This window comes from Heteronotia binoei, chromosome 13 (assembly GCF_032191835.1).
Source record: "Heteronotia binoei isolate CCM8104 ecotype False Entrance Well chromosome 13, APGP_CSIRO_Hbin_v1, whole genome shotgun sequence".
In the NCBI taxonomy this organism is placed as follows: Eukaryota; Metazoa; Chordata; class Lepidosauria; order Squamata; family Gekkonidae; genus Heteronotia; species Heteronotia binoei.
In genome coordinates, this window is record NC_083235.1 from 24,550,551 (window position 1) to 24,576,496 (window position 25,946).

Genomic DNA, 25,946 nt, shown 5'->3' on the forward strand with positions numbered 1-25,946 from the left:
AAACCGAAACAGTGGCATAAACCCTGGTCCAAGAAGCCATACCAAGAATTCTCCCCAGAACAACAGTGGAGACCTTGCTCTTCCCAACCTGAGAGTAGGTCTCCATACAGGGGAAACAATAGAAACTGCTACACTTCAGCTCAGACCACTGGCAAGTCTAAGGGTGCTCGTCCACAAAAGCAGGGCCTTTGACTTTCTGGTAGCTCGCGTCACCACCCCCATTTCTTCAACTATCCGCCTTCGTCCATTCCTTCCGGCATGGGAGTCCATCTCTACAGACAGGTGGGCTCTTTCCATCATCGCAGAAGGCTACAAAATAGACTTCGCTCAGGTTCCGAACCCATCTGTGATGATCAACACACCCCCTTCCCCACCTCTGCTGGTGGAGGTGAGCAACCTCCTACAGAAACAAGCCATAGAATGGGTCCCAGTAGAGGCCAGAACGGGAGGTTTCTATTCCCGTTATTTCCTGGTTCCCAAACAGGATGGGGGATTGAGACCAATCATGGACTTTCGGAATCTGAACAAGTTTATTGTGTACCAAAAATTCAGAATGTCTACACTGCAGACAATTCTTCCCCTCATCAATCAAGGGGATTGAATGGCAACGTTGGATCTCAAGGATGCCTACTTCCGTGTCAGCATCCATCCTGCGTACAGGCATTTCCTTCGGTTTGCAGTAGGTTCCCACCACTTCCAGCTCAAAGCCTTTCCGTTCGGTCTGTCCACTGTGTCAAGCATGCGGTTTCAATGACGAGCCAGGTTTAATACAGCTATGTTTATTGATAGACCGATACTTTCAGTGTAACAGATTCTTGAGAGTGATGCTAAAGATACATTGATACAATACTTTTAAAGCATACTTCAAAAGGATTCCAAAAGGTGGGGGTGACGGATGCACTCTCACACATGAACTATCATAAATGTCTACATTCTCATGGCATTATCAGGACTCCGTCCTTGCTTTCCCCAGATGTGCCACACTCCGTAACAGGAATGTATGGGAAGGTGCTGATTACTCTTTCTCAAGTTAGTTTTGTTTCTCTCTACTTCTACTTTGCAAGCAATAAAGTAAGAAGGGGGAGGGGAAAAGAATAACAGAGTTAATAGACCTTAGTCCTCCATGATATTTCACAGGCCAGCTTTATGGCGGACCCTAAAACAATCAATTACCAATGGAATTCTACCATGCTTGACACACTGCACCTCGGGTGTTTACCAAGATGATGAGTGTTGTGGCCGCACATCTCCGGCTTCAAGGCATAGTTGTCTTTCCATACATTGACGATTGGCTCCTTGTGGCGGAGTCGAAAGTCTGTCCAGCCATATTACCACCACTCTTCGTCTTCTTCACACCTTAGGTCTGCAGGTCAACAGGGAGAAATCTCATCTTACTTCATCACAGACAGTTCAGTTCATAGGACACAAATCTTCCCCGCACATTTCTACCTCAGCAGAGAGTGACGGACATCATCAATCTTGTCAATCTTTTACAGAATTGGAAATGGGGCACGGCGCAACAGCTGCAGTGGATGCTGGGGCTGATGGCGGCGACTACAAACATGCTGTTGTTTGCGAAATTGAGGATGAGAGGCCTTCAGTTGTGGTTTTTCATACGGGACTCACCTCGCAAGAGGTTCATAAACCCACCTTTGACTCTCAGGATCCTGAAGTGGTGGAAATCAAGGGACAACATTTGTCAGGGAGCTCCCTTCCACCTACCTGCAACAACAGTGATGATCACCACAGATGCATCTTTGTGGGGATGGGGGGCTCACATGGACTCTCTGTGTGTGGGGGGCCCTTGACCTTCTCAATTGACTCACTGTCATATAAATTACCTGGAACTGCTAGCAGTTCATTTTGCCTTTCGGTCTTTCTGCCCCATGGTGGCGGGGAAGGTTGTTGCCCTGTTAACAGACAATACTACTGCCCTGTGTTATATCAACAGGCAGGGCGGGACAGTTTCTCGATGACTCTGTGCGCTAGCACTGGAACTGTGTTCGGAATGCCTGTAGCACGACATCTACGTGAAGGCTGCGCACCTCCCAGGGGTGCTCAATCTGCAGGCGGACTCGTTGAGCAGGGGTGCAGCATTCCCGCACGAGTGGGAGATAAAGTGGCACTTCCTTCAACCTGTGTTTCAGCTCTGGGGGTACCCTCAGGTGGATGTGTTTGCCACAGCCAGAAACCGGAAGTGTCCTCTGTTTTGTTCCAGAGGGGGCATGGATCCAGAGTCGTTGGGAGACAGTCCGTTGTTCCCGTGGGAAGGTCGGTTCCTATATCTGTTCTCACCTCTGCCACTGCTAACAAGAGTTGTCAACAAAATTGCAAGAGCGAGGCCATGCTGCATCCTAGTGACACCGTGGTGGCCTTGGCAGAACTGGTTCCCGATCTTGCTTCAAATGGCGAGGGGGGTCTTCTACCAGTTTCCGGTGGAACCAGACCTTCTGTCGGCTCAGGACGGTCGTGTATTCCATCACAACATCACCTGAAGCTGACAGCATGGTTCATCGACCCTGTGAGTTCTCCAGCGGAGTCCAACACGTCTTCCTAAACAGCAGGAAGTTGTCTACCCATGCTTCCTATGACAGGAAGTGGTGGAAGTTTCTTCAGTTTTTAGCTGATCCTGCAGTCTTACCCCAACGGGTGGGACTATCGGTGATTTTTGAATTTTTGTTATCTCTGGTGGATGCTGGCCTTGCCTTTTCATCGGTTAAAGTTTATTTGGCAGCAATATCTGCGTTCCATGAGTCAGTTGAGGGGCATTCAGTTTTTGCACACCCTCATTCTAAGAAGTTTTTGAAGGGTCTGCTCAGTCTGCATCCTGCATCGAGGACACCCCCACAGCTTTGGGATTTGACTTTAGTTTTGGACAGGTTGACTCAGCGTCCCTTCGAGCCAATGGCCACATGTTCTTTACAGCTTCTATCTTGGAAGACTGCTTTTTTAGTAGCAATCACATCGGCACACCGTGCACGGGAGCTCACGGCTATGCGTTGTGACTACCCATATCTAGTTTTTCAGGAGTCTGGAGTGTCGTTAGCTCCTGATATTTATTTTCTTCCCAAGGTGGTTTCTCAGTTTCACCTTAAGTTAGAAGTTTGGTTGCCCACTTTTTATCCTACACCTTCCTCGGACGAGGAACGTAGCTGGCATGCTTTGGACATTAAGTGTGCCTTATTTGAGTCGCTCCAAGAGTTTTCTTAAGAACCAGAATTTTGTCTCAGCGGCTTTCAAAGTGGCTCACTGAGACTATTAAATTGTGCTACTTGTTGGCAAAGAAGCCGTTGCCTGGGCCCATTCGTGGACACTCTACAAGAGCGATGGCGACGTCGGTGATGTTCCTGAAAGGCGTTTCCCTGACGGACGTGTGCAAGTCTGTCACCTGGTCCTCTCCGCATGCTTTCATGAAGCGCTACACTCTGGATGTGCATGGTCAGCAGAGGACTCGTCTGGGAGCTGCGGTGCTGCAAGCTGTTTCTTCTGGTTGACCCTCTTCCCGCCTCCAGGTATGTCTTGCTTGCTAATCTCCCATGAGTGTGAAGCACAGAGACCACAAAGAAGATAGACAGGTTGCTTACCTGTAACTGTAGATCTTCGAGTGGTCATCTGTGCATTCACACTACCCACCCTCCTTCCCCGCTGCTGATGGTCTCCCTCCAGTAGGAGCTTCCAGCGGTCAGGAAGGAACTGGTGGGATCCTTGTGCTGGCTCTGGCGAGCATGCTCATTGGGACGCCTGCGCATGCCCGCTGGTGCCGAGCATGAAAAAATCCCGGCCTTTTTAGGTACCGATTCAGGGATTGGTGCAGGCGCTCTATCCCATGAGTGTGAATGCACAGATCTACAGTTACAGGTAAGCAACCTGTCTTTCCCACTAAGCTACAGAGTCTTGTGAGCAAAAATTCTACTTCGTGAGCTACTGGCCTTAAAGTTATGAGCTACTGCATAAATTATTATGCTCTGGGGGTCATCCTTCCTGATCTAAGACAAAAATGTGTGAACTGGAGGTTAAAAATCTGTGAGCTAGCTCACACTAACTCAGCTTAGAGGGAACACTGAAATGATTTAAATTGCTCTCTCTATAAACATCTGCCATTAACTCCCCCCCCCCCCGAGCATTTCATAAACATTAAGGGAGGGGGATACAGCAACAAATCCCAATCAAAAGTTGTCAGAAGTGTCATTCTTAACAATCCTATTGAACCAGGAAATCCCCCTTATCTCATCCAGTAGTTAAAACCCCTCTAGACAGAATAGTAACATTTTTGCTAGAACAAGCTTGAGTAATGTCTTTGGCTGACAGCAAGATCTTGTCTACATGATGCAGTTTCTACCTTAAAGCAAACTTTGATTGCATTGTACCTTTGTGTTTTGGAAGGCCTTCCCAGAAACATATCATTTCTGATAAGGTTGCAACCAGGGGGTCTTAAGCCTTCAATAGCAAATATAATGCCATTATTATGATAGTATTCCTTTATATCAGGAGTGGCCAACGGTAGCTCTCCAGATGTTTTTTGCCTACAACTCCCATCAGCCCAAGCCAGCATGGCCAATGGCTGGGGCTGATGGGAGTTGTAGGGGAAAACATCTGGAGAGCTACCGTTGGCCACCCCTGCTTTATAGGATATAAGCTCTGCTGGATTAGACCATTGGCCTTGTAGCATCCTGATTCATGCAGTGAATAACCTGTTGCCCTAGCAGGTCTGTGTGCAAAGCACTGAGATCAAGGCCTTCCCTGATGTTGCCCTCCCCCCAGCACTGGCATTCAGAGTTTTGTTGCTTCTGTATATGGTGGTTCTCTCCGGTTATCATAGCTATTGAAGGACCTCTCTTCCACTAATATGCCAATCCCCCTTTTACAGCCCTCTATGCTTGTAGTAATCACTGTACCCTCTGGCAGTGAATTCTATAATTCAGGGGTGGCCAATGGTAACTCTCCAGATGTTTTTTTGCCTACAACTCCCATCATCCCCAGCCAGCATGGCCAATGGCTGGGGCTGATGGGAGTTGTAGGCAAAAAACATCTGGAGAGCTACCGTTGGCCACATCTGCTATAATTTAATTACTCTTTGTATAAAGAAGCAGTACTTTTTGTCATGCGTCATCTTCATGGGGTGTCTTTGAGTTTCTCCCGCAAGCCACTCTCTCCATCCAATATAAGTTTATGAACCAAACCACAAGATGTCATAGTCCCGCTGTACACTGGATTGGTCAGGTTGCACCTGGAGTATTTTGTGCCGTTCTGGAGGCCCACTTTGAAAAGGGTGTAGACAGAATGGAGTGGGTGCAGAGGAGAGTGACAAGGATGATCAGGGGCCTGGAGACCAAGCACTGTGAGGAAAGGCTGAGGGACCTGGGGATGTTCAGTCTGGAGAAGAGGAGGTTGAAGGGGGCACAGGGCTTTTTTTGTAGCAGGAGCTCCTTTGCATATTAGGCCACACACCCCTGATGTAGCCAATCCTCCAAGAGCTTACAGGGCTTTTCTTACAGGGCCTACTGTAAGCTCTTGGAGGATTGGCTACATCAGGGGTGTGTGGCCTAATATGCAAAGGAGTTCTTGCTACAAAAAAAGCCCTAGGGGAGGGTATGATTGCTCTCTTGAAATATTTGAAGGGCTGTGAGAGGAGGGCAGGGAACTGTCTCTGTTGGTGATAGAGCATACGACTCGCAATAATGGGTTTGAATTAAGGGTGAGAAGATAGTAGCTGGATATTAGGAAAAATGTCTTTACCACAAGAGTTGTTCAACTTTGGAATCGGCTCCCTAGGGAAGTGGTGTGCTCCCCCTCACTTGTCCAGTGGCTGGACAAGCACTTGTCAGGGCCACAAGTGGCCAAACTGTGGCTCAGGAGCCACATGTGGCTCTTTCACACACATTATGTGGCTCTTGAAGCCCCCCTCATCCTGTCAGCCAGCTTGGAGAAGGCATTTCTCTCTTTAAATCACTTCTCCAAGCCAAGCCAGATGACAGCTTGGAGAATGCATTTAAAGTTAAAGTTGTTCTCTTTCCACCTCTTCCTCCCCCTCCCTCCCTCATCTATTTGCCTTCCTTCTTCCTCTTCCTGTCTTGCGGCTCTCAAACATCTGATGTTCATTGTCTTGTGGCTCTCAAACATCTGACATTTATTCTATATGGCTCTTACGTTAAGGAAGTTTGGCCACCCCAGCTCTAGGATGATCCTGCATTGAGCAGGGGGGTGGACTAGATGGCCTGTATGGCCCCTTCCAACTCTGTGATTCTATAATTCTGTAAGCTGCCTGTCATCATTTTTCGTAGGCTCTTCAAGCAGTTGCTCATCAGCCTGTAAGTGTCATGCAAGTATTTCCTGGTGGACCAGACATGTCATGAAAGAACGTTATGGAGACTGTGGTCTCTAAAGAAGGGTGGAAACTATGTGGTGCTAAAAGATATGGACCTTTTCTCTTGTCATTGCAGTGAGGAGTCATGCCTGCGAACAGGACCAGCTTGGCAAACCTGGTGGCTGCTCTGACATCTGTCTCCTTGGCAACAGCCACAAGACCAGGACATGCCGGTGCCGATCAGGATTCAGCTTGGGCAGCGATGGGAAGTCCTGCAAAAGTGAGAGCAATGATGGGAGAGGATGGGGGCGGGTGGGGAGACAGAGGGAGAAGCTGGCTTTACCTTTGCAGCTCTGACACACAACATCGTTCTGTAATGAGTTGGCTGGGGATGCGTAGATATCGAGTGTGTCATTTGCACATCTTGCTGATGCAGAGGGAATATCACGCTAGGAAATGTGAAAGTGAGGACAGAATAAAAGAATCAATTGTAGGTGAATTTCCATAGGTTAAAAAAAAACAGGAATATGTGGAAATGAGAGAAAGAGAGAGCAAACGAGTTCAGGGCATTCATAACCGAATTTTGATGGGTTGCAAGGACCAGATGAGTTCAGGCCAGATGTTGAACCCAGCTCTGCTTCACCCTGGGCTCTGGTTAATGATGCTAGCAACATTTGTAATTACCCAGCTCGAGACACAAATCTGCATGGCATGCAATACTCATGCATATTACAAAATGAACTTCATTTTTCTGAGGTCTAAATTGCCTCGTAATATAAATGATATTCTGCACTTGCAATTTTTTCCCTCCCAAATCACAGGCTAGTGCAGCATTAATGCAACACAAATCGAGTTACACAAACAACCCCGAAGAGTGATTGTTTTTAGACTTTGCAGAATGGTGAGCCCACCTTTTCTGGAAACTTGGAAGAGGAATAGGTTTTGCAGTCCCAGTCTTACTGATTAATTCTGGGAACCTTCTTAACCCCAAACCCAGTGGTTGATACAAAGCCATTTATATGTTCCCAGGAACTATTCCATATTAACACACATCTTCTTGTATCCCCCTCCCCCTCCCTCCCTCCCTTCCTTCCTTCCTTCCTTCCTTCCTTCCTTCCTTCCTTCCTTCCTTCCTTCCTTCCTTCCTTCCTTCCTTCCTTCCTTCCTTCCTTCCTTCCTTCCTTCCTTCCTATTAATATTAAGAGAATATGTGAAGAGATTTTGTACATCTCTTCTCTTGTGCTATTCTGAGCTATTTAAAATACCTAACAATTCCTCATTATAGGAGCATTTATTCTCTCCAAGTTAAATTCTTTTTCCTCTGCCATACTTGAAGTCTGTTTTTCAGGTATGAGTGCGTTCAGACCAAGTTTGTAAATGCAGATAGGTCAGTTTGAGTCCTTACAACTTTTGTTACTGGAGTGTGAAATCTGGTCTGATTTGAGAGAAAGGTATTTGTTCTTCCTCTTGATAGGTTATGTGGATTTTATCAACTAAAAAAAAAATCTTCCAGTTTTCCCCTGTTGATGAGGATTAGGAGATTAAATATTTAGCTGTGGTGATTGCCTTTAAGAGGACTGGACCTTGGAACTATTCAAGAACTCTGAGTCAGAAGAACGAGGAGGAGGAATAGGAGGAGGATTGGAAAAGGAAGAAGAATTGTACAAATTATGAACACAAGAGAAGTCATGTTGGATCAGGCCAATGGCTCATCCAGTCCAGTGCTTTGTATCACAACGTGTGACCAAAACTCAAATGCCATCAGAAAGTCCACCAGCAGGGCCAGAACTCCAGCAGCCATCCCACTGTTGCCCCCAAGCACCAAGAACACCGAACATTACTGCCCAGACAATTATCTTTAGTGATTAGATGCTTCCTAGAGCTTGGTCAGAGTAGCTCAGGGATTGCATATCCTTTCTCCCCTCCTTTCTCCAGTCACTAATGGTTGTACCTACCATTCTGTGAAACCTTCAAAAATTCACACTTCTTTGTTAATGACAATTATTTGTGAGCAGGACTGGAAACCAGGTTTGAATTAGATTTGGACTGAATCAGATTGAATTAGGTTATGACTGAAAAATAGATTTGAATTGTATATCCCTGCAAGGTTGTAATTTTAGATTTTGAACCAATTTAAGACTCTAAATGAAAAGTTAGCTGCCTCCTCCCAAGTGTTTTGCAATTGTGCTTCTCATTCACAACCGAATTATGATTTGAGACTGAGTGGGGGAGTCGAGGGGAGTTTATTCACATAAGGTTCTAAGAAGCCACACTGTGCTCATGAATGTGTCGCTTTTATTACCTCAGAACTTGAGATATTTGTCTGTTGAGTGGCACAATCAGATCAACAGCTAACGGCTTTCTGGGAACTAAGACCTACTTCCTGACTTGATCTTGGCCAGGGAGAAACATAAAACGCTTGGGGCTCTTTGGCTTGGAGAAATGTCTTCTAAGGGGTGACATGATTGAGGTTTAAAGATTATGCATAAGATACAGAAGGTAGAGAAAGAAGTACTTTTCTCCTTTTTCACAATATGAGAACTCGTGGTCATTCAATGAAATTGCTGAGCAGTTGGGTTGGAACGGATAATAGGAAGTACTTCTTCATCCAAAGGGTTATTAACACATGGAATTCACTGCCACAGGAGGTGGTGGCAGCTGCAAGCATAGACAGCTTCAAGAGGGGATTGGATAAACATGGAGCAGAGGTCCATCAGTGGCTATTAGCCACAGTGTATTCTTGGAACTCTCTGTCTGGGGTAGTGATGCTCTGTATTCTTGGTGCTTGGAAGGGGGGGAAACAGTGGGAGGGCTTCTAGTGTCCTGGCCCCACTGATGGACCTCCTGATGGCATCTGTTCTTTTTGTCCACTGAGTGACACAGAGTGTTGGACTGGATGGGCCATTGGCCTGAAACAGTATGGCTTCTCAGAGATTATACAGGAATGGCAGCAGGGGTTCTTTTCCCACTTCTGGGAGAATTCTTCTGTCTTTGTTCTGAATGTTGCTCTAGAAGCCTGTGGCTCACAACTTAAAGCGTTTTGAGGAAGCTAGCACCTTTTGAGGGTAATAACTTTTGAGGAAGCTAACACCTTCAGTTAATCATGCCTTAGTGGCCTACAGGGCCTAATGCTATGGTAGCGTCCTGTCCCCTCAGATCTTTAGTAAAGAAAGCCCTGAGTACCATCTAAATTTCTGTGACCTGGATGAAAAGGTAAAGGTCATGCATGCCCATTTCTTATCGCTTTGGTTTCTCTTATGGGGCTCAAAACAGAAGACAAGAGCTACCTCAGTGCTTTCATACTAGCTTACTTCCACCCCTGAAAGGAGGGTCACACTTGTGATTAGCGATGAGGGAAATCAGCCCATTCTCAATTTCCTAGAATTCCAGATGTTGCTATGTCCTGTTTACGTATAAGTTGAGCTGCGTGTGGATATGAAACTTCTGGTCAGAGTAAGTCTTGTGGCTGATTTTAAGCCAGGAAAAAAAAAGGCTTGCACAAGAAGGGGGATGAGTTCCCAGCAAAATCCATTAGTCACCAAGCCTCTGGCCTAGTTCTTTCAGTCTCCAGTTTGTTTTCGTGATGAGGTGCCAGAGCGTTAATAAATCGCTGATGTCCTTCTTTCCATCAGTCTGATAAGATACTGATCACACACTCCCAGACACTTCACAGTTGCTTACGTTCCTGCTACGTAGAGCATTTGTGGTGTAGTGATGAGGAGCATTGGGCTCCGGTCTGGAGAATGGGGTTTGATTCCCCTCTTCTCTACATGCAGCCATCTCATAAGAACGTAAGAGAAGCCATGTTGGATCAGGCCAATGGCCCATCCAGTCCAACACTCTGTATCACACAGTGGCCAATAATTTATATATATATATACACACACACACACACACACACTGTGGCTAATAGCCACTGATGGACCTCTGCTCCACTTGGCCACTGATGGACCTCTGCTCCACTTGGCCACTGATGGACCTCTGCTCCATATTTTTATCTAACCCCCTCTCGGTAACCTTGGGCCAGTCACTGTTCTCTCAGCCCCACCTACCTCACAAAATGACTGTTATACGAGAGGAAGGGAATGTAACCATAAGCCCTTTTGAGACTCCTTAAGATAGAGAAAAGCAGAGTATAAATTTCTACTCTTCTTTCTCATTGTTAACCGCCCTGAGCCTGCCGAGGTGGGGAGGGCGGGATAGAAATAAAATTTATTATTATTATTATTATTATTATTATTATTATTATTATTATTATTATTATTATTATTATTGAGAGTCACTCTGCTTGCCACTAGTGACTGAGCCATCATGAATACTTGTCATTGTAGAAGGCCAAACATAAACCTGTTCAGGTAAGAAGCCAGAGAGACATGTTTTAACAACCATCATGGGTATCCAGCACTCATGGTTCTGAGCTAAAGCCTGCCAGTGTACAGGCAATATTAAAAAGGACACAACAAGAGTAACGAGGTAGGATTTTGTGCTCTGAGGACTTCTACTGCCTCCCCTAGCCTCCTGAGGAGATTCCAAGCTGGACTTTATGACCAGTGTTCCTTCTAAGTTGAGTTAGTGTGAGCTAGCTCACAGGTTTTTACCCTCTTGCTCACACATTTTTGTCTTAGCTCAGGCAAAATGGCCCCAAAGCAAACTAATTTTTTGCAGTAGCTCACAACTTTAATGCCAGTAGTTCACGAAGCAGAATTTTGGCTCACAAGTCTCCACTTTGGCTCTTAGAGGGAATATTGTTTATGACATACCAATCTAGCTGCTCCAGCACACTCTGGGGACTATGATTCCCATTTGTCCAAGGTACAAAAACCTTTTAACCAAGGTTCCTCTTGCATTAGCTGAACTTACATAGGGTGGGAAGGAGAGCGGCCATTCTGGCCCTGGGCCCCGCCCCCTCCCCCACTTGCCATCACCAGCTTTGAATGTTGACTGAACACAGAAGGATCATTTATAGAGAGGACTGAAGAGGTAAATGAACTCGGTGCATATGACACAGACCAAAGAACTCAAAAAATACTTGGGTAATTTTATGCCTCTTTTGTATCACATAGCCAATAGGATTGGAAGCTGCACTTGGGAAGGCCTCTAGTTCTTCATCCCAGGGTACTCCTGCCAGTGTACCCTTAATATATGCTACTGCCATACTTCCCTCCCCACAAATCCTTACTAAAGTATTACAAATGTTTCAATTTTTAAAATGTTATTATATATCCTGCCTTTCTGTCCTCACAAGGACCATCAAGGTAGTAAACAAATTAAAACATACATAATAAAAATCGCAATTTAAAATTAAACTGCAATGATACATCAAAAAAGTAATTAAAATGACAGCTAAAACATACCAAGACACAAAAACAACGGCAATTTAAAAATTGGGCAGGAAGGACAGATTGCTGAGGGAAAGCCAAATGAAACTAAAAAGTCTTCACCTGCTGGTGGAAGGGGATAGATATGTATCACTGGGGAGAGAGTTCCAGAGTTTTGGAGCCACAACCGAGAAGGCTCTCTTCCTGGTTGCCACATGCCTAATATCTGAAAGTTGGGGGCAGGGTCTCTGAAGATGACCACCGTAGTCAGGTAAGTTCATAAGGGAACAATCCAGCTATGGAGTGTCAGTTAAGTAAAAGAATTCAAAGAGAGCCAATTTGGTGTAGTGGTTAAGCGTGCAGACTCTTATCTGGGAGAATTGGGTTTGATTCCCCACTCCTCCGGATGCACCTTCTGGAATGGACTTGGGTCAGCCATAGCTTTCATAGGAGTTGTCCTTGAAAGGTCAGCTGCTGTAAGAGCTCCCTCAGCCCCATCTACCTCACAGGGTGTCTGTTATGGGGGCGAGGGGGAAGGTAAAGGAAATTGTGAGCTGCTCTGAGACTCTGAGATTCAGAGTATAGGGCAGGATATAAATCAAATGTCATCATCATATTTTATTATGTGTCCTGTAGGCTCAGAATTTAATTTTGGTTACTTGTAAGTATTTTGACTTTTAAGGCAAGACACACTACAGTGTGTAATAGGTAAATAAGCCTAAAGATTCAATTCAGGTGGGTAGCCATGTTGGTCTGAAGCTAAAGAACAAAGTTTGAGTCCAGGGGCACCTTTAAGACCAACCAAGTTTAATTCTAATTAATTAATTAATTTAATTAAAGCTTTTGTGTGCATGCACATCTCATCAGATTCATAAAAATTCAAATAGATGTTGAAGAATGCAGAATTTATTTTCCTTAGTTTGCCACTGACTCAGTCTTTGGAAAACTCTTTTTGCCTGTGCTTTCAAGGATGGCTGTGGCTGCCCTGTTTTTTTCAGTACATCAAGTGGCGACCAGCTGGGTCCTCATTGAGCTTCAGTACAAATCAAGCCTAGCCCATCTTTCTTGTCCTGACCCTGCCCTTGTTGTCTTCCAGAACCAGAGCATGAGCTCTTCCTAGTGTATGGCAAAGGGCGGCCTGGCATCATCCGGGGGATGGACATGGGGGCCAAAGTGCCCGATGAGCATATGATCCCCATTGAGAACCTGATGAATCCCAGAGCCTTGGATTTCCACGCAGAGACCGGCTTCATTTACTTTGCTGACACCACCAGCTACCTGATTGGAAGGCAGAAGATTGATGGGACAGACAGAGAAACAATTCTGAAAGATGGTAAGTGCCTGGACCACAAGTGTCCAGATGAAGATTCCTGCTCACCCTCAAACACACCCTCCCCACCCCTGCAGAATACACTAATTGTTTGCTTAAAAAATGTGTGCCATCCCCCCAGTAGCACTTTGTCTATGTCTCTGGGTGCTGATTTATGCCCTAGAATTTTGTACCCCTAATTCCAGGGCTTTTTGGTAGCAGGAACTCCTTTGCATATTAGGCCACACATCACCTGATGTAGCCACTCCTAGAGCTTACAGTAGGCCCTGTATTAAGAGCACTGTAAGCTCTTGAAGAATTGACTACATCAGGGATGTGTGGCCTAATATTCAAAGGCGTTCCTGCTACAAAAAAAACAACAACCCTGCCTCTAATTCACCACTGTTAGTGGCCCAAAGGTTGCATGAGCGTATTAGGTGCTGGAGCAGCTTTTCATTGGCATGGTGCTCTGAATATTAAAATCTCAACAGGATTTGAATAGAATCTCAATAGTATCTTAAATAGGGTGCCCTTTTATTCCTCTTCAGGCTATAGGCCTTCCAGTGGGTACTGGAAAGAAGAGCACTCCGCAAGGTTTATGGTTTAAAATTTCTTTATACTACCTGTGGGTATATCCCTAAATGCTTGGTTCCATCTTTGATTCTCTATGGGTGCATTCACACTTCACTAAATAATGCTTTCTGTAATAATTCTTACTGTGTAAGAATAGCAAAAATCCAGTTGCAAAATGCATTATTTAATGTAGTGTGAATGTACCCTCTCAGCGTCTTTTGTGTATATGATGTACCCCGTGCCCTGTCCCTTTCAGTAAGTGTGTAACAGCATGCTTGGCACTACGCATATGGTCCTGTCACTTTCACTTCCGTCCCGGGTGTCTGATACGTCCCTCCTCCGGCGGCAGGCTTGGCCTTACTGAGTGCCTTGGTGGATATTAACTCGTTCCAGGAATTCACAATGTGGAAGGCATCGCTGTGGACTGGATGGGCAACAATCTCTACTGGACTGACGATGGCCCCAAGAAGACCATCAGTGTCGCCCGGCTGCAGAAAGCAGCTCAAACACGGAAGACCCTGATTGAAGGAAAGATGACTCACCCACGAGCCATCGTGGTGGACCCTTTGAACGGGTGGGTGTGGCAGTGCTATTCCAGAAAGAACTACTGGGAGAGCTGGCTTTATTTATTTTTTGCAACCGTTGGATGGACATGGGTGGGTGAGGGAAGAACAGCCAGTGATGCCAGATTTCTAATTCTCTTGTTAGCTGCCATATGGTTTTATAGCACTTTGTAGCATTTCATAATTAGCACTTCGTAGGAGCTCTGATGAACGAACCATTCAAATATGTAAGATTGCATTTGTAGCACATAATAGAGGGGAGGGGATGTTTTTGATACAGGCTTTTAGAAGCAAATGTCCAGTTTGTTTCTGTAACAAAACAATAGAGACTAATCTCTGAAAATGCCAAATTATAAACACAGGCAAACAGCGGAAACATCATTTCATACTGTCAACATCTTACTATACATGGAGTTTTTTTAATTTTTATATGAATAGATTATATTAAAAACAATATGGACGGGTGGATGGATGGATGGATGGATGGATGGATGGATGGATAGATAGATAGATAGATAGATAGATAGATAGATAGATAGATAGATAGATAGATAGATAGATAGATAGATAGATAGATAGATAGATAGATAGATAGATACCTTACACTTCTCCCCAGTGGGGACCCAAAATAGTGTACAGTTTTATTCTCCTCTCCTCCAGAACAACAACTCTGTGAAGTAGAGTAAGTTGAGAGATTGTTATTGCCCCAGGGAGTTTCCTTGGCAGAGTGGGGATTCACAGTCTCTTTTCACAAACTTCCTAAAAACATTTCGGGGGTGCCAGAAAAGGTGTCACTTTGGGGACCCCTGAGTTTGACCTTCTTTATGAAGGAGTATCTTGATAAACTCCAAAATATAATTGTGACAACCTGGCAGGCTTCACCTTTATACAAACACAGATACTTTTTCCATTTAACAAAAAGCCAGCCAGTTCCCACTCTGAAACTGTAAGGTGCCACATTATATCTTTTCCTAATGTCAGAGTGCACAGATATAAACAAGCTGGCAAATCCACATTCACCCTTGTATGCTTCCAGTAAAATCCATCTGTTTTTTAAAATGTTGGCGTTGTTAAGTTTATGTTTGGAATGTGGTAAGGAGCAGTTCTCCGTATAAATGTATCAGTACCAGGGCTGGTCCTAGACTGTCTGGCACCCTAGGTAAGACTAACTTCTGACCCCCCTCCCTGCACTGATAACATTACCGAGTCATGTGGAAGGTGCCCAGTTTGGTGCCCCCAGAAGGCTGGTGCCCTAGGCAATTGCCTAGTTGCAGGGCCAGCCCTGATCAGCGCTATTCCAGGGGGTAGCTTTGTCTAGGTCTTTGCAGCTCAGATAAACAGGAGCCTTAAATATTGTAAGTGATCACAAGAATGCTTGTTTACTTTCACATTTCTGTTTATTGTTTCCCATATCCTTTGTTTGTGAAGAGCATAAAGAGCTTCAAGAGGGGATTGGATAAACAAATGGAGCAGAGGTCCATCAGTTGCTACTAGCCAGAAAGTATAGATGGAACACTCTGTCTGGGGCTGCGATGCTCTGTATCCTTGGTGCTTGTGGGGCAATAGTGGGAGGGCTTTTGGAGTTCTGGCCCTGCTGGTGGACCTGCTGATAGCACCTGAGCTGTGGCCATTGCGTGACACAAGGTGTTGGATTGGATGGGCCGTTGGCCTGATCCAACATGGCTTCTCTTATGTTCTTTAGAGGTTCTAGACAAATGAGGTTTCACTGAAATGGAGGAGAACATCAGAGTCTTATAGAAAGCCTGCCAAAAAAGAAATCTGTCTAGAGGGGACAGGGAGAGGGGCCAATGCAAGGACTTTTGTGAGGGCCATGCAAGGATAGGAGAGAGACTGCAGCTCAGTGGTAGATAATCTGCTTGACGTGTTAAAAGTCCAAGGTTCCATCCCTGACATCTCCAGTTAGAAGGATGAGGTAGCAGGTGATGGGAAAGACCTTGGAAAGCAGCTGCCAGTCAAGTAGACAATGCTGATTTTGATGAACCAGTGGCCTGATTCAGTATAAGGCAACCTCAGATATTCATAAATTCCTAATCTGTCTGGCACCAGGAAAATTTATTCCTTGGAGGTCCCAGAACCCATGCAGTAATGTCTGTGCATGTTTGAAGGCCTACTTTAAAGGAGCAAGCAATATCACTCCCTCCTGTCTCTTCTGTCAGCAGAGCTCTGCTCATGCAAGAAGCAGGAGGGAATGATTTCACCCTCTCCCTACCATCTCCTCTCCACTTGCCTGGTTCACCCTAGCAATAAACTTCTCCCAGGTCAGAAATGGCTTCTCTGGAGAGAGGAGCATTGGGAAGCCCTCAGCCTTCCATGTTTTTTGCTGACAACTGATGGGATCACCAATGTTAAAATGTTTTGAAAGTTCTCTTTACACACACACAATTAAATTATGTGGATTTCAGTGTCTGCAGTGTTTGCTAGCCCAATCAGGCCTGATCTTGTCAGATGTCAGAAGCTAAGCAAGGTCGGCCTTGATTAGTTAGTAATTGGTTGGGAGACTGCCAATGAAGCCCAGGGTGCTATGCAGATGCAAGCAATGGCAAACCGCCATTGAATGTCTGTTGCCATGAAAACTCTATGGTTTGCCATAAATTGGCAGTGACTTGATGGCAAAATAAACAACAACAACAACAACAATATAACAATAATAATAACTAACAACAACAAAACAACAACAACAACGATTCAGTTCCTTTCTGTGCCTCAGACCTTTTGGGTGACCTTTAGCAGTCTGCATGTCATTACCTAGGACTTTGTGAATGGAACTGTCCCTTCTACAGCCATCTTTGAGTGTGTTCTCTCTCTTCCTCTCTCTCTCTCTCTCTCTCTCTCACACACACACACATGGCTTTTTTGTAGCAGGAACTCCTTTGCATAGACCCCACACCCCTGATGTAGCCAATCCTCTTGGAGCTTTCAGTAGGCCCTGTACTAAGAGCCCTGTAAGCTCTTGGAGGATTGGCTACATCAGGGGTGTGTGGCCTAATATGCAAAGGAGTTTCTGCTACAAAAAAAAAGCCCTGCACACACACAGCCCACTACACTTCAGGCATACTTTGGTAAGCATTGGAGGTGCTTACTGGGGGGGGGGGGCAGAGAGTGTGTGCCCTGAGAACTGTGGGAGCTGATCCGTAAGCTGCTGGGTTGACAGCAGCAGCATACCTGTTTGGACCAAACATCTTGTGTGTGTTCTTCTGTCTGTGAGGGGAGGGGCAGAGGAAACCTCTGGCTGGCAACCCAGGATGGCTCCTGGCAGCCTTTGTGAGGGTGTGGTTGTGTTCTGCGGTCCCTTGGCACTGACAGCAGCAGCCAGTCTGGAGACTGAACACATGAAACTGCCTGATGTTGAGTCAGACCACTGGTCTATCAGAATCAGTCTTGTCTACTGTGACAGGCAGTGGTTCTCAAAGGTTTCAGGCAGAGGTCTTTCCCATCATCCACTACCTGCTCCTTTTAAACAGAGATAGCAGGAATTGATGCTGAGACCTTCTGTATGCAAGGCAAAAGGGTCTTCCATTAAGCCACAGTCCCTCCCCAAGGGGCGGGGGGAGATGTACAGCATGTTATAACACAGATAAAAGGTAAAGGTAGTCCCCTGTGCAAGCACTAAGTCATTACCGACCCATGGGGTGACATCACATCATGACGTTTTCATGGCAGACTTTTTATGGGGTGGTTTGCCATTGCCTTCCCCAGTCATCTACACTTTCCCCCCAGCAGTCTGGGTACTCAGAAGGATGGAAGGCTGAGTCAACCTTGAGCTGGCTACCTGAACCCAGCTTCTGCCAGGATCGAACTCAGGTCGTGAGCAGAGCTTAGGACTGCAGTACTGAAGGCTTACCACTCTGCACCATAGGGCTCCTCTATAACACAGATAAGGCTGTTTAAATGTTATGATGAGAGAGTGACAGAAGCTTATACTCTGTTGGTAAAATGAGGATTATGATTTTGGCTGTGTGCATTCTGCATTTGTGTAATTTGATCATCAGCATCTAGTTTTCATTTTTCAAAAGCGAGTATACATCATTTTTGGTTGCCATGATAGGCTTGATAGTATATGGGTAATTCCCAGTGGATTCTAGCAATCTATAGAGAAGAGCCAGGCAGGGTTTCCAGGGGTAAGACTTTGGTACCCTGCATGGCTCATTGCTTCTCCCCAAGATTAACCGGAACAGAATTAATTATGCAACATGTGCGTATTTTTGTAATTGGTGTATGTTGCAAAAACCAGCTTTTGTTAGTGCAGAATTTAGATTCACTTTTCCAGAATCTCAACATGAACATTTCTTTGCATATTGGCAGCTAGTTTTTCAGCACTTGGCACGGAGAAACTGCTGGGTAAAAGCTATCAGTAAGTCACCAGGTCGTGACCTGGTTTTGGCAGAGTCGTCCTAGATCCAGATTTGTCTGGAGGTTTAGCCCACTTTACTTGCATGCAGTTCTGTGACCAGCTTGCTTGTGTTGCGGGTCACAGCATTTCTAAGCAGGAGGGCGCATCCTCCCTTTTTCTTTTTTGATTCCTGCTGCGTTGTCTCCCCAAAGGCTTCACTTCTAGAGTCCTGTCTGCTTTCACACAGGCGTCTCTGGGGCTGCCAGTCCCGGCGGGACTGAAAGACAGGGTCTGCTCCTAGAAGCTGCTCAGACAGGCCCAGCAGGGGGGTGGAATTACAATGTGCAGTCAGTCATCAGCGCACTCCTGTCTCCAGAAGCACAGTGGTGATGGAGAAGGGAGGGGTACACTTGATCACCATCGGCTGACCCATTTCCTCCAAATACTAACAGTCCAGTTTTTTGTGCTTCTTCCCCACCAAGTCAAAACAGGGTTCAAGAATCTCTTGACTTCAGTTCCAGGTCCCGGAGTTCAGGTGACACCGGTCAGATCCCTGAACGGACTGACCTGTCAGTTTGCATGTCCGTAGTTGTTTGTGCAGTGCTTAACAGGCGTTGCACAAAACATGGCTACATGGATTGAATTAGACACACTCCGATTGATTAATACAAGGCAGTGAGCAGCAGCAGGGGATTTGAACTGAACTTGTTTCTCTGCAGGGGAGAGGGGCACCCTGTACTCATTGTCAAAGATTTTCTAGCAGAGAATTCTCTTTCTTGAACTCCTCTGGCCAGGGTTTTTTTTGTAGCAGGAACTCCTTTGCATATTAGGCCACATGCCCCTGATGTAGCCAATCCTCCAAGAGCTTACAGGGCTCTTAGTACAGGGCCTACTGTAAGCTCCAGGAGGATTGGCTACATCGGGTGTGTGGCCTAATATGCAAAAGAGTTCCTGCTACAAAAAAAAGCCCTGCCTCTGGTTCGTTTCTAGTCCTCTTGACTCTTGCTTCTGCTATGTCAATTGTTGCAAAGTCTAATTTCTTTCCAAGTCCCTTTTACTACCATGACCAGGATCAACTTGAGCTGGGCTAAGAAGCTGATATGCAGAAGCTTATGACAGTATTTAAATGCCCACCTTAATTGCAAAACAACCTCCCAAAAATATGATCAGAAAAACTCAAGTGAAGTTTAAGAACTTCATTGCTGTTGCTGTTGTTGGAATTGTAATTGGTGGTGGTACAAGTTGCAGCTGATTTATAATGACCCTGTAGGATTTTCAAGGCAAGATATTTCAGAGGCAATATGCCACTGCTTCCCTCTGTATAGTGACACTGGACTTCCTTGGTGGTCTCTCATCCAAGTAGTAACCAGGGCTGATCTTGATTATCTTTCAAGATCTGACAAGTTCAGGCTAGCTTGGCCCATTTAGGGCAGTATTCTTTTTTTTTTTTTTGGGGGGGGGGGGATATCTTGTAATCTCTAGCAGTGTTATGACCACACACTGGAATGTAACCTCTGAATGAAAAGGCTATGTATAATTGGAACGCCACTTGTTTGGGGTTCATAGTATAGGCAGCTTTGCCCTTTATACCCCGCCCTTTGTGCTTTGCCCATCCAGCATTTTGTTCTCTACAGTATTCTTTTTTTTGGGGGGGGGGGGGATACCTTGTAATCTCTAGCAGTGTTATGACCACACACCAGCTATCCCTTTGTTTAAAAACAACAACATAAAAGCAAATGGATTTGATATAATATCTAGTCCTCCCATAAATAGATGATGTCTCTGAACAGCAACTTTACCCTTGATGGTGTGAGCAGATTAGTAGTTCCAGATGTCTGTCTTGAGCAATGGAAAGAGGAGGCCAGAACTCCTAAGGGACAATGCCACTCCGAGCTACTCTTTCCCTGGCCTCAAATATCCAAAGGTGTGAATAAAAACCATCTGCAAAGACTGCTGTTTTTATTCCCTTACTTGCTCAGTCTCCTGTCCCTTTCAGCGCACTGTCTTGATTAAAGCCTTACATGTAGAGCCTTAAAAACCCCTAATCCCACCCTCTACCCACGCATCTGAATTTGCTTGATATGTTGACCCATTCAAGCGTGGCACAAAGGGTTTTTTTGATGCCCTAGGCAAGCAGTGACTGTGGCATCCATTTTGTTCAGCATTTTGTTCTCTACAGTGACTAACCAGATGTTTTTGAGAACCCAACAAGCATCGCACAAAGGGCAAAGCTGCCTATACTATGAACCCCAAACAAGTGGTGTTCCAATATACATAGCCTTTTCATTCAGAGGTTACATTCCAGTCTTTGACCACGCTCTGCTTCTCCATTACATCCTCCAATCCCCCTTAAGATTCTACGAAAGTCACTCAAGTAACCATTAGGACACAGTTTATTTGATCACCTTGTATATGCTGCAAAGAAGGAATGCCAACTAATGAATGATATGGAGATATTGTTCCAGAGTTAAATCTTGATTTCCAAAATATAAAAGAAAGCAATAGAAAGGACAGGGTGGTTATTAGAGAGGGCTGGCCCTCAACCCACTTTCAGAGGCTTCACAGTCCATTTTTGTGTCCTGCCTCCCAAGTTGGAAAACACAGAAGGAAGAAGAAGACGAAGACAACTGCAGATTTATACCCCGTCCTTCTCTCTGAATCAGAGACTCAGAGCGGCTTACAATCTCCTACATCTTCTCCCCCCACAACAGACACCCTGTGAGTTGGGTGGGGCTAAGAGGGCTCTTACAGCAGCTGCCCTTTCAAGGACAACTCCTGCGAGAACTATGGCTGACCCAAGACCATTTCAGCAGCTGCAAGTGGAGGAGTGGGGAATCAAACCCGGTTCTCCCAGAAGAGTCCAGACACTTAACCACTGCACCAAACTGGCACTGCTCTAGCAGGTTGGAACTGGGTGATCTCAACCAGCTTGTGCACAATGGAGCTTAGAGAAGGGATAGAGGAGGTCAGCAGGGATGTCATAGAGGACATGGAATCCTCCCTCTGAAAGTTGCCATTTCCTCCAGGGAAAAATGATTTCTGCAGACTGGAGATTGGTTGTAATTCCAGGAGAACTCCAGGCTCCACCTGGCAGATGGCAATTCTCCTGTGTGCACAGGGCCTTCTGAAGCATGATGCAGCTGGCTGACAGAGCATTAAGCTAGATGGGCAGATGCACAGCTGGAGGAAGGACCCTCAAGTTGAGAAACGCCCAGCATGCTTGAGGCGATGGAAATTCTTAATGGGATTATCATGTAAATTCTGTGGGGTGAATTTTTGGTTTAAAACCTGAGGACAGATTGCATCAGCTTGACTGAGATTCTGTTTATTCTTTAGTATTCTTTATTTTTCTGGATCTTTCCTCTAAAGTACGTATATCCACAAGAATTTAATTTGTTTGGCCCTGACCTGGATAGCCCAGGCAAGCCCAGTCTCATCAGATCTTGGAAGCTAAGCAGGGTCAGCTGTGGTTAGTATTTGGATGAATACCAGCAGTTGGGAAGTGGGGGCAGGCTTTATTCAGTCACCTCTCTGAATATTCTCCAGCCCAAAGTTCTCTCTAAGCTGGGGATTCTTGTGGGCAAAAATTCTACTGTGTGAGCTACCAGCATTAAAATTGTGGGCAAGCCTACATTTGACTACTATGTAAACCTAGCCTAGAGGAAGCATCTGTGCTTTTAGACTGAAAAGCTGTGAGCAGACCAGTGAAAATCTGTGGATATTTGCTCATGTGCTCACACTAAAGGGAACCTTTCTCCAGACCTGCAGTAGGGGTCAGTCATCAGAGGTTGACATGACTTCCAGGTGCAGTCACACACAAAGAGAGATGCAAAATACAAAACAACAACAAGAAAAGAATTTAGTATCTTTTGCCTAGTCCCATTAAGGCACAGAAAGTATACAGAGCAGAACGATCTCCAGAGAGTGATTTATAATACTCATAACTTTTAAAGTGTTATAAGAAAATTCTTTATAGAATTATCCGATTTTATCTCGTTCACCAAGAAATCTGTGCATTTTTGCTAAGATTCATCTTCTGAATATATGACAGTCCCTAGATTCCATGCTTGATTGAACCAGGCTGATATTTAAGAACCAGTGTGCTAGAGCGGCTAGATTTGAGTCTAGTATCGCTTTAGAGAACAATAAGTTACAGGGGTCATTTTGTAGAAAAAAGGTGTTGGAGCTCATCCAGGGATTGTTATGCAGCTTCACCTACTATTCAATGGACAAGGAGGTAGACCTCTCAGAAGGAGGAGGTGGAACTCTCAGAAAGGTTCAGGAGCTGTGCTCTTGTGAGCTCCCACTGAATCTGAGGTCTGAGTTTTCAGAGTGTAAGCTTTTGCAAGTCAAAGCTCCTTTCATCCAGTTTATATTCCTTTTCAGCTGATATGGTATAGCAGTTAGAGAGTTGGACTATGATTTGGGAGAGTCAGATTCAAACCCCCATTTTTTAATAAAGCTCACTGGATGACCTTGAGTCAGTCACTCTTTCTCAGCCTAACCTCCCTTACGGTAGAGTTGCCAGGCCCCAACCTATCATTGCAGGGTTGCTATGAAGATAAAATGAAAGAGAGAACAACATATGTTGCCATGAGCTATTTTGGGGAAGAGCTGGATTAAAATGTAATAAATAAATACATGTTTGTACTTAAAGAGCTGTGGTATTCCAGCCAGTTTTCCTCATGGCTGGTAGTTATGGCTGAAAGTCAACTCATTTTGGGATAAGATCTTGAAGCGCATTGAGTTAATTAAGGAACAATTTAATTTATTGTATGTGTCTCATCAGAATACTTTGATAAGTGAAACCATCCTACTCTAGAAAGGGAATTAATAGCAATTTTGCTATTGGCAGCAAAATGTTTGATTACCTGATACATAAATCAGAGGTCCATCAGTGGCTATTAGCCACAGGGTATTGATAGAACTCTCTGTCTGGGGCAGTGATGCTCTGTATTCTTGGTGCTCGGGGTGGGGCAACAGTGAAAGGGCTTCTAGTGTTCTGGCCCCACTGGTGGACCTCCTGATGGCACCTGGTTTTTTTAGCCACTGCGTGACAGAGTGTTGGACTGGATGGGCCATTGGCCTGATCCTGTATGGCTTCTCTTATGTTGATACTGGAAGCTTTATAGACCTTCTGTTAGGAGATGGTGTGAAAAAATTATGGATCTTTTAATCTCAGATAAAGGTCTCTTAACAGTTTGTAGTTATAAATAACCTAATTTATTCTACTAAATAGAAGGCTTCCTTTCTTAAAATATGCAATGGAGGAAGTGCCACAGAATAGAAGGATCACCACTAAAGTGTCATTTGACTTGTATTTACTAATTATTTGCATATGAACATACCATGGGTTATGTTACAGATAAAATGGTTTTATCTTCAACTTTTAATAAACAAAAATGTAGATTTGTCTATTTATTAGAATGCAGTGAAATTATACTACTGTGTTTTATTGGTTAATTTCATTTCCCCCTTCTTCTTTTCCAGTTATTTGGAAAATCTTAAATAAAGAATAATAAACTGTAAAAGGTTTACAGAAAGAAAGGTGCCCATTAGGGGACAGTACCTATTTATTCTAAAGAATTCTATTGTCCATAACACAAGTTGATCTGAAGCACTATATGTTAAAAAAGGTAGTTGAACTGCTAGTTTTGAGTCCAATAGCACTTTAGAGGTCGACAGGATTTTGGGATATGAGCTTTCAAGGGTCAAAGCTACCTTTGTCCGATACAAGTAGGAACGCAGATCCCAGAGTTCTTATATCCCAGTCTGATCAGGGCTTTTGTAACAGGAACTCCTTTGCATATTAGGCCACACACCCCTGATGTAGCCAATCCCCCTGGAGTTTACAGAGATTTTAGTACAGGACCTACTGTAAGTTCCAGGAGGATTGACTACATCAGGGATGTGTGGCTTAATATGCAAAGGAGTTCCTGCTACAAAAAAAGCCCTGTTGAAGATGGAAGAGGTGTTACATAGAAAGGAGTCAGGATGCAGAGGTTCAATGCAAGACGTAATCTGTTTGGTTAGAGCAGGACAGAAATGCTTATGGGCAGAAAACTATATAGAGAGATGTCCATATTCAGCCCTGGGTGTGTGTGTGTGTGTGTGTGTGTCTGTATGTCCATTGTTCTGAGTCATTGAACACAATGAATAATGGAATAAATGAGTACTGCAACTTTTCTTTCAGGTGGATGTACTGGACTGATTGGGAGGAAGACCCGAAGGATAGCAAGAGGGGGAAGATAGAAAGGGCTTGGATGGATGGCTCCAACCGGAATGTCTTTATTACTTCCAAGACAGTCCTGTGGCCCAACGGACTGAGTCTTGATATTCCCGCGAAAGTGCTGTACTGGGTGGATGCGTTCTATGACCGGATCGAGATGGTTTTGCTGAACGGCACAGAGCGCAGGGTCAGTGCTGGTGACGTCTCCCTGTCTTGTGCTTGCCTGTATTCTTTCCGTTTGCTTCTAAGGCTGGGAAAAAACAAACAAACCTGTGGCTATAGAACAAATAGGTTTTTGCTTATTTCATTTCATTTGTAGCCTGTCACTGAGACACAGGGTGAATTATGCAGTATATAATTCAGAGGTCCCCAACCCCCAGGCCATGGACCGGTACCGATCCATGTCCTGTTAGCAACCGGGCCATGAATTGTATAATTATTTCATTATATATTACAATGTAGTAGTAATAATAATAATAAAAGATGACATTGGCTTTATATCCTGCTCTGCACTCTGAATCTCAGAGTGGCTCTGAGTGGCTTCTGCATATCAGCTCCTTTATCTTCCTCCCCCACAACAGACACCTTGTGAGGCAGGTGGGGCTGAGAGAGCTCTCCCAGAAGCTGCCCTTTCAAGGACAACCTTGAGAGAGCTATGGCTGACCCAAGGCTATTCCAGCAGCTGCAAGTGGGGGAGTGGGGAATCAAATCCGGTTCTCTCAGATAAGAGCCTGCACACTTAACCACCACACCAAAATAAAGTGCACAATTGTATTATCCCAGAACCTCCCCAGTCCATGGAGATTGTGAGCCACTCTGAGACTCTGAGATTCGGAGTGGAGGGCAGGATATGAATCCAATATCATCATCTTTAATTATTTGTCGAAGGGACTCACCTGTTTGTGCAATGTAGAAGGTAGAAGGGCATTGCTGACACGTGATGGCATAAATCAGATTAGAGAGTGAGCAGGTGTATGAATCTGCGGTGGCACGGCTGATGTTGCCGGGTCCACTGACAGTGTTGCTAGGATCTATCTGAGATCAAAGTTGACATCTTTGTTTGCTGCAGGCTTTGGTACCAGAGTCTATGTTAGTGTTAAGTAATTTATCATTGCTGATGATAAGCTGTTTTAGGTTAGCAGGTTGTCTGTAAGCAAGAAAAGGTCGGCCCCTCAGTTCATACAGATCACTGTGTGTGTCAGAAAATAAGGGAATAGTTGGCCATGAATAATGATAAGCGAATACACATCAGCTTGCAGGCAGGAAACAAATAACTGAGCATTGCACATTACAACTGTT

At 44.9% G+C, this 25,946-nt stretch overlaps 1 protein-coding gene across 6 annotated transcripts in view; it reads left to right on the plus strand.

The window, feature by feature from the left end:
- LRP1 (LDL receptor related protein 1) overlaps nt 1-25,946 on the plus strand; it is a 518,071-nt gene that overhangs the window by 311,796 nt on the left and 180,329 nt on the right. For all 6 annotated transcript variants that reach the window (XM_060252267.1, XM_060252262.1, XM_060252264.1 and 3 more), the window contains 4 exons: nt 6,441-6,584; nt 12,719-12,955; nt 13,898-14,078; nt 24,612-24,834. In XM_060252267.1, the coding sequence (XP_060108250.1) occupies nt 6,441-6,584; nt 12,719-12,955; nt 13,898-14,078; nt 24,612-24,834 (785 nt within the window). The remainder of the gene's footprint in view (nt 1-6,440; nt 6,585-12,718; nt 12,956-13,897; nt 14,079-24,611; nt 24,835-25,946) is intronic.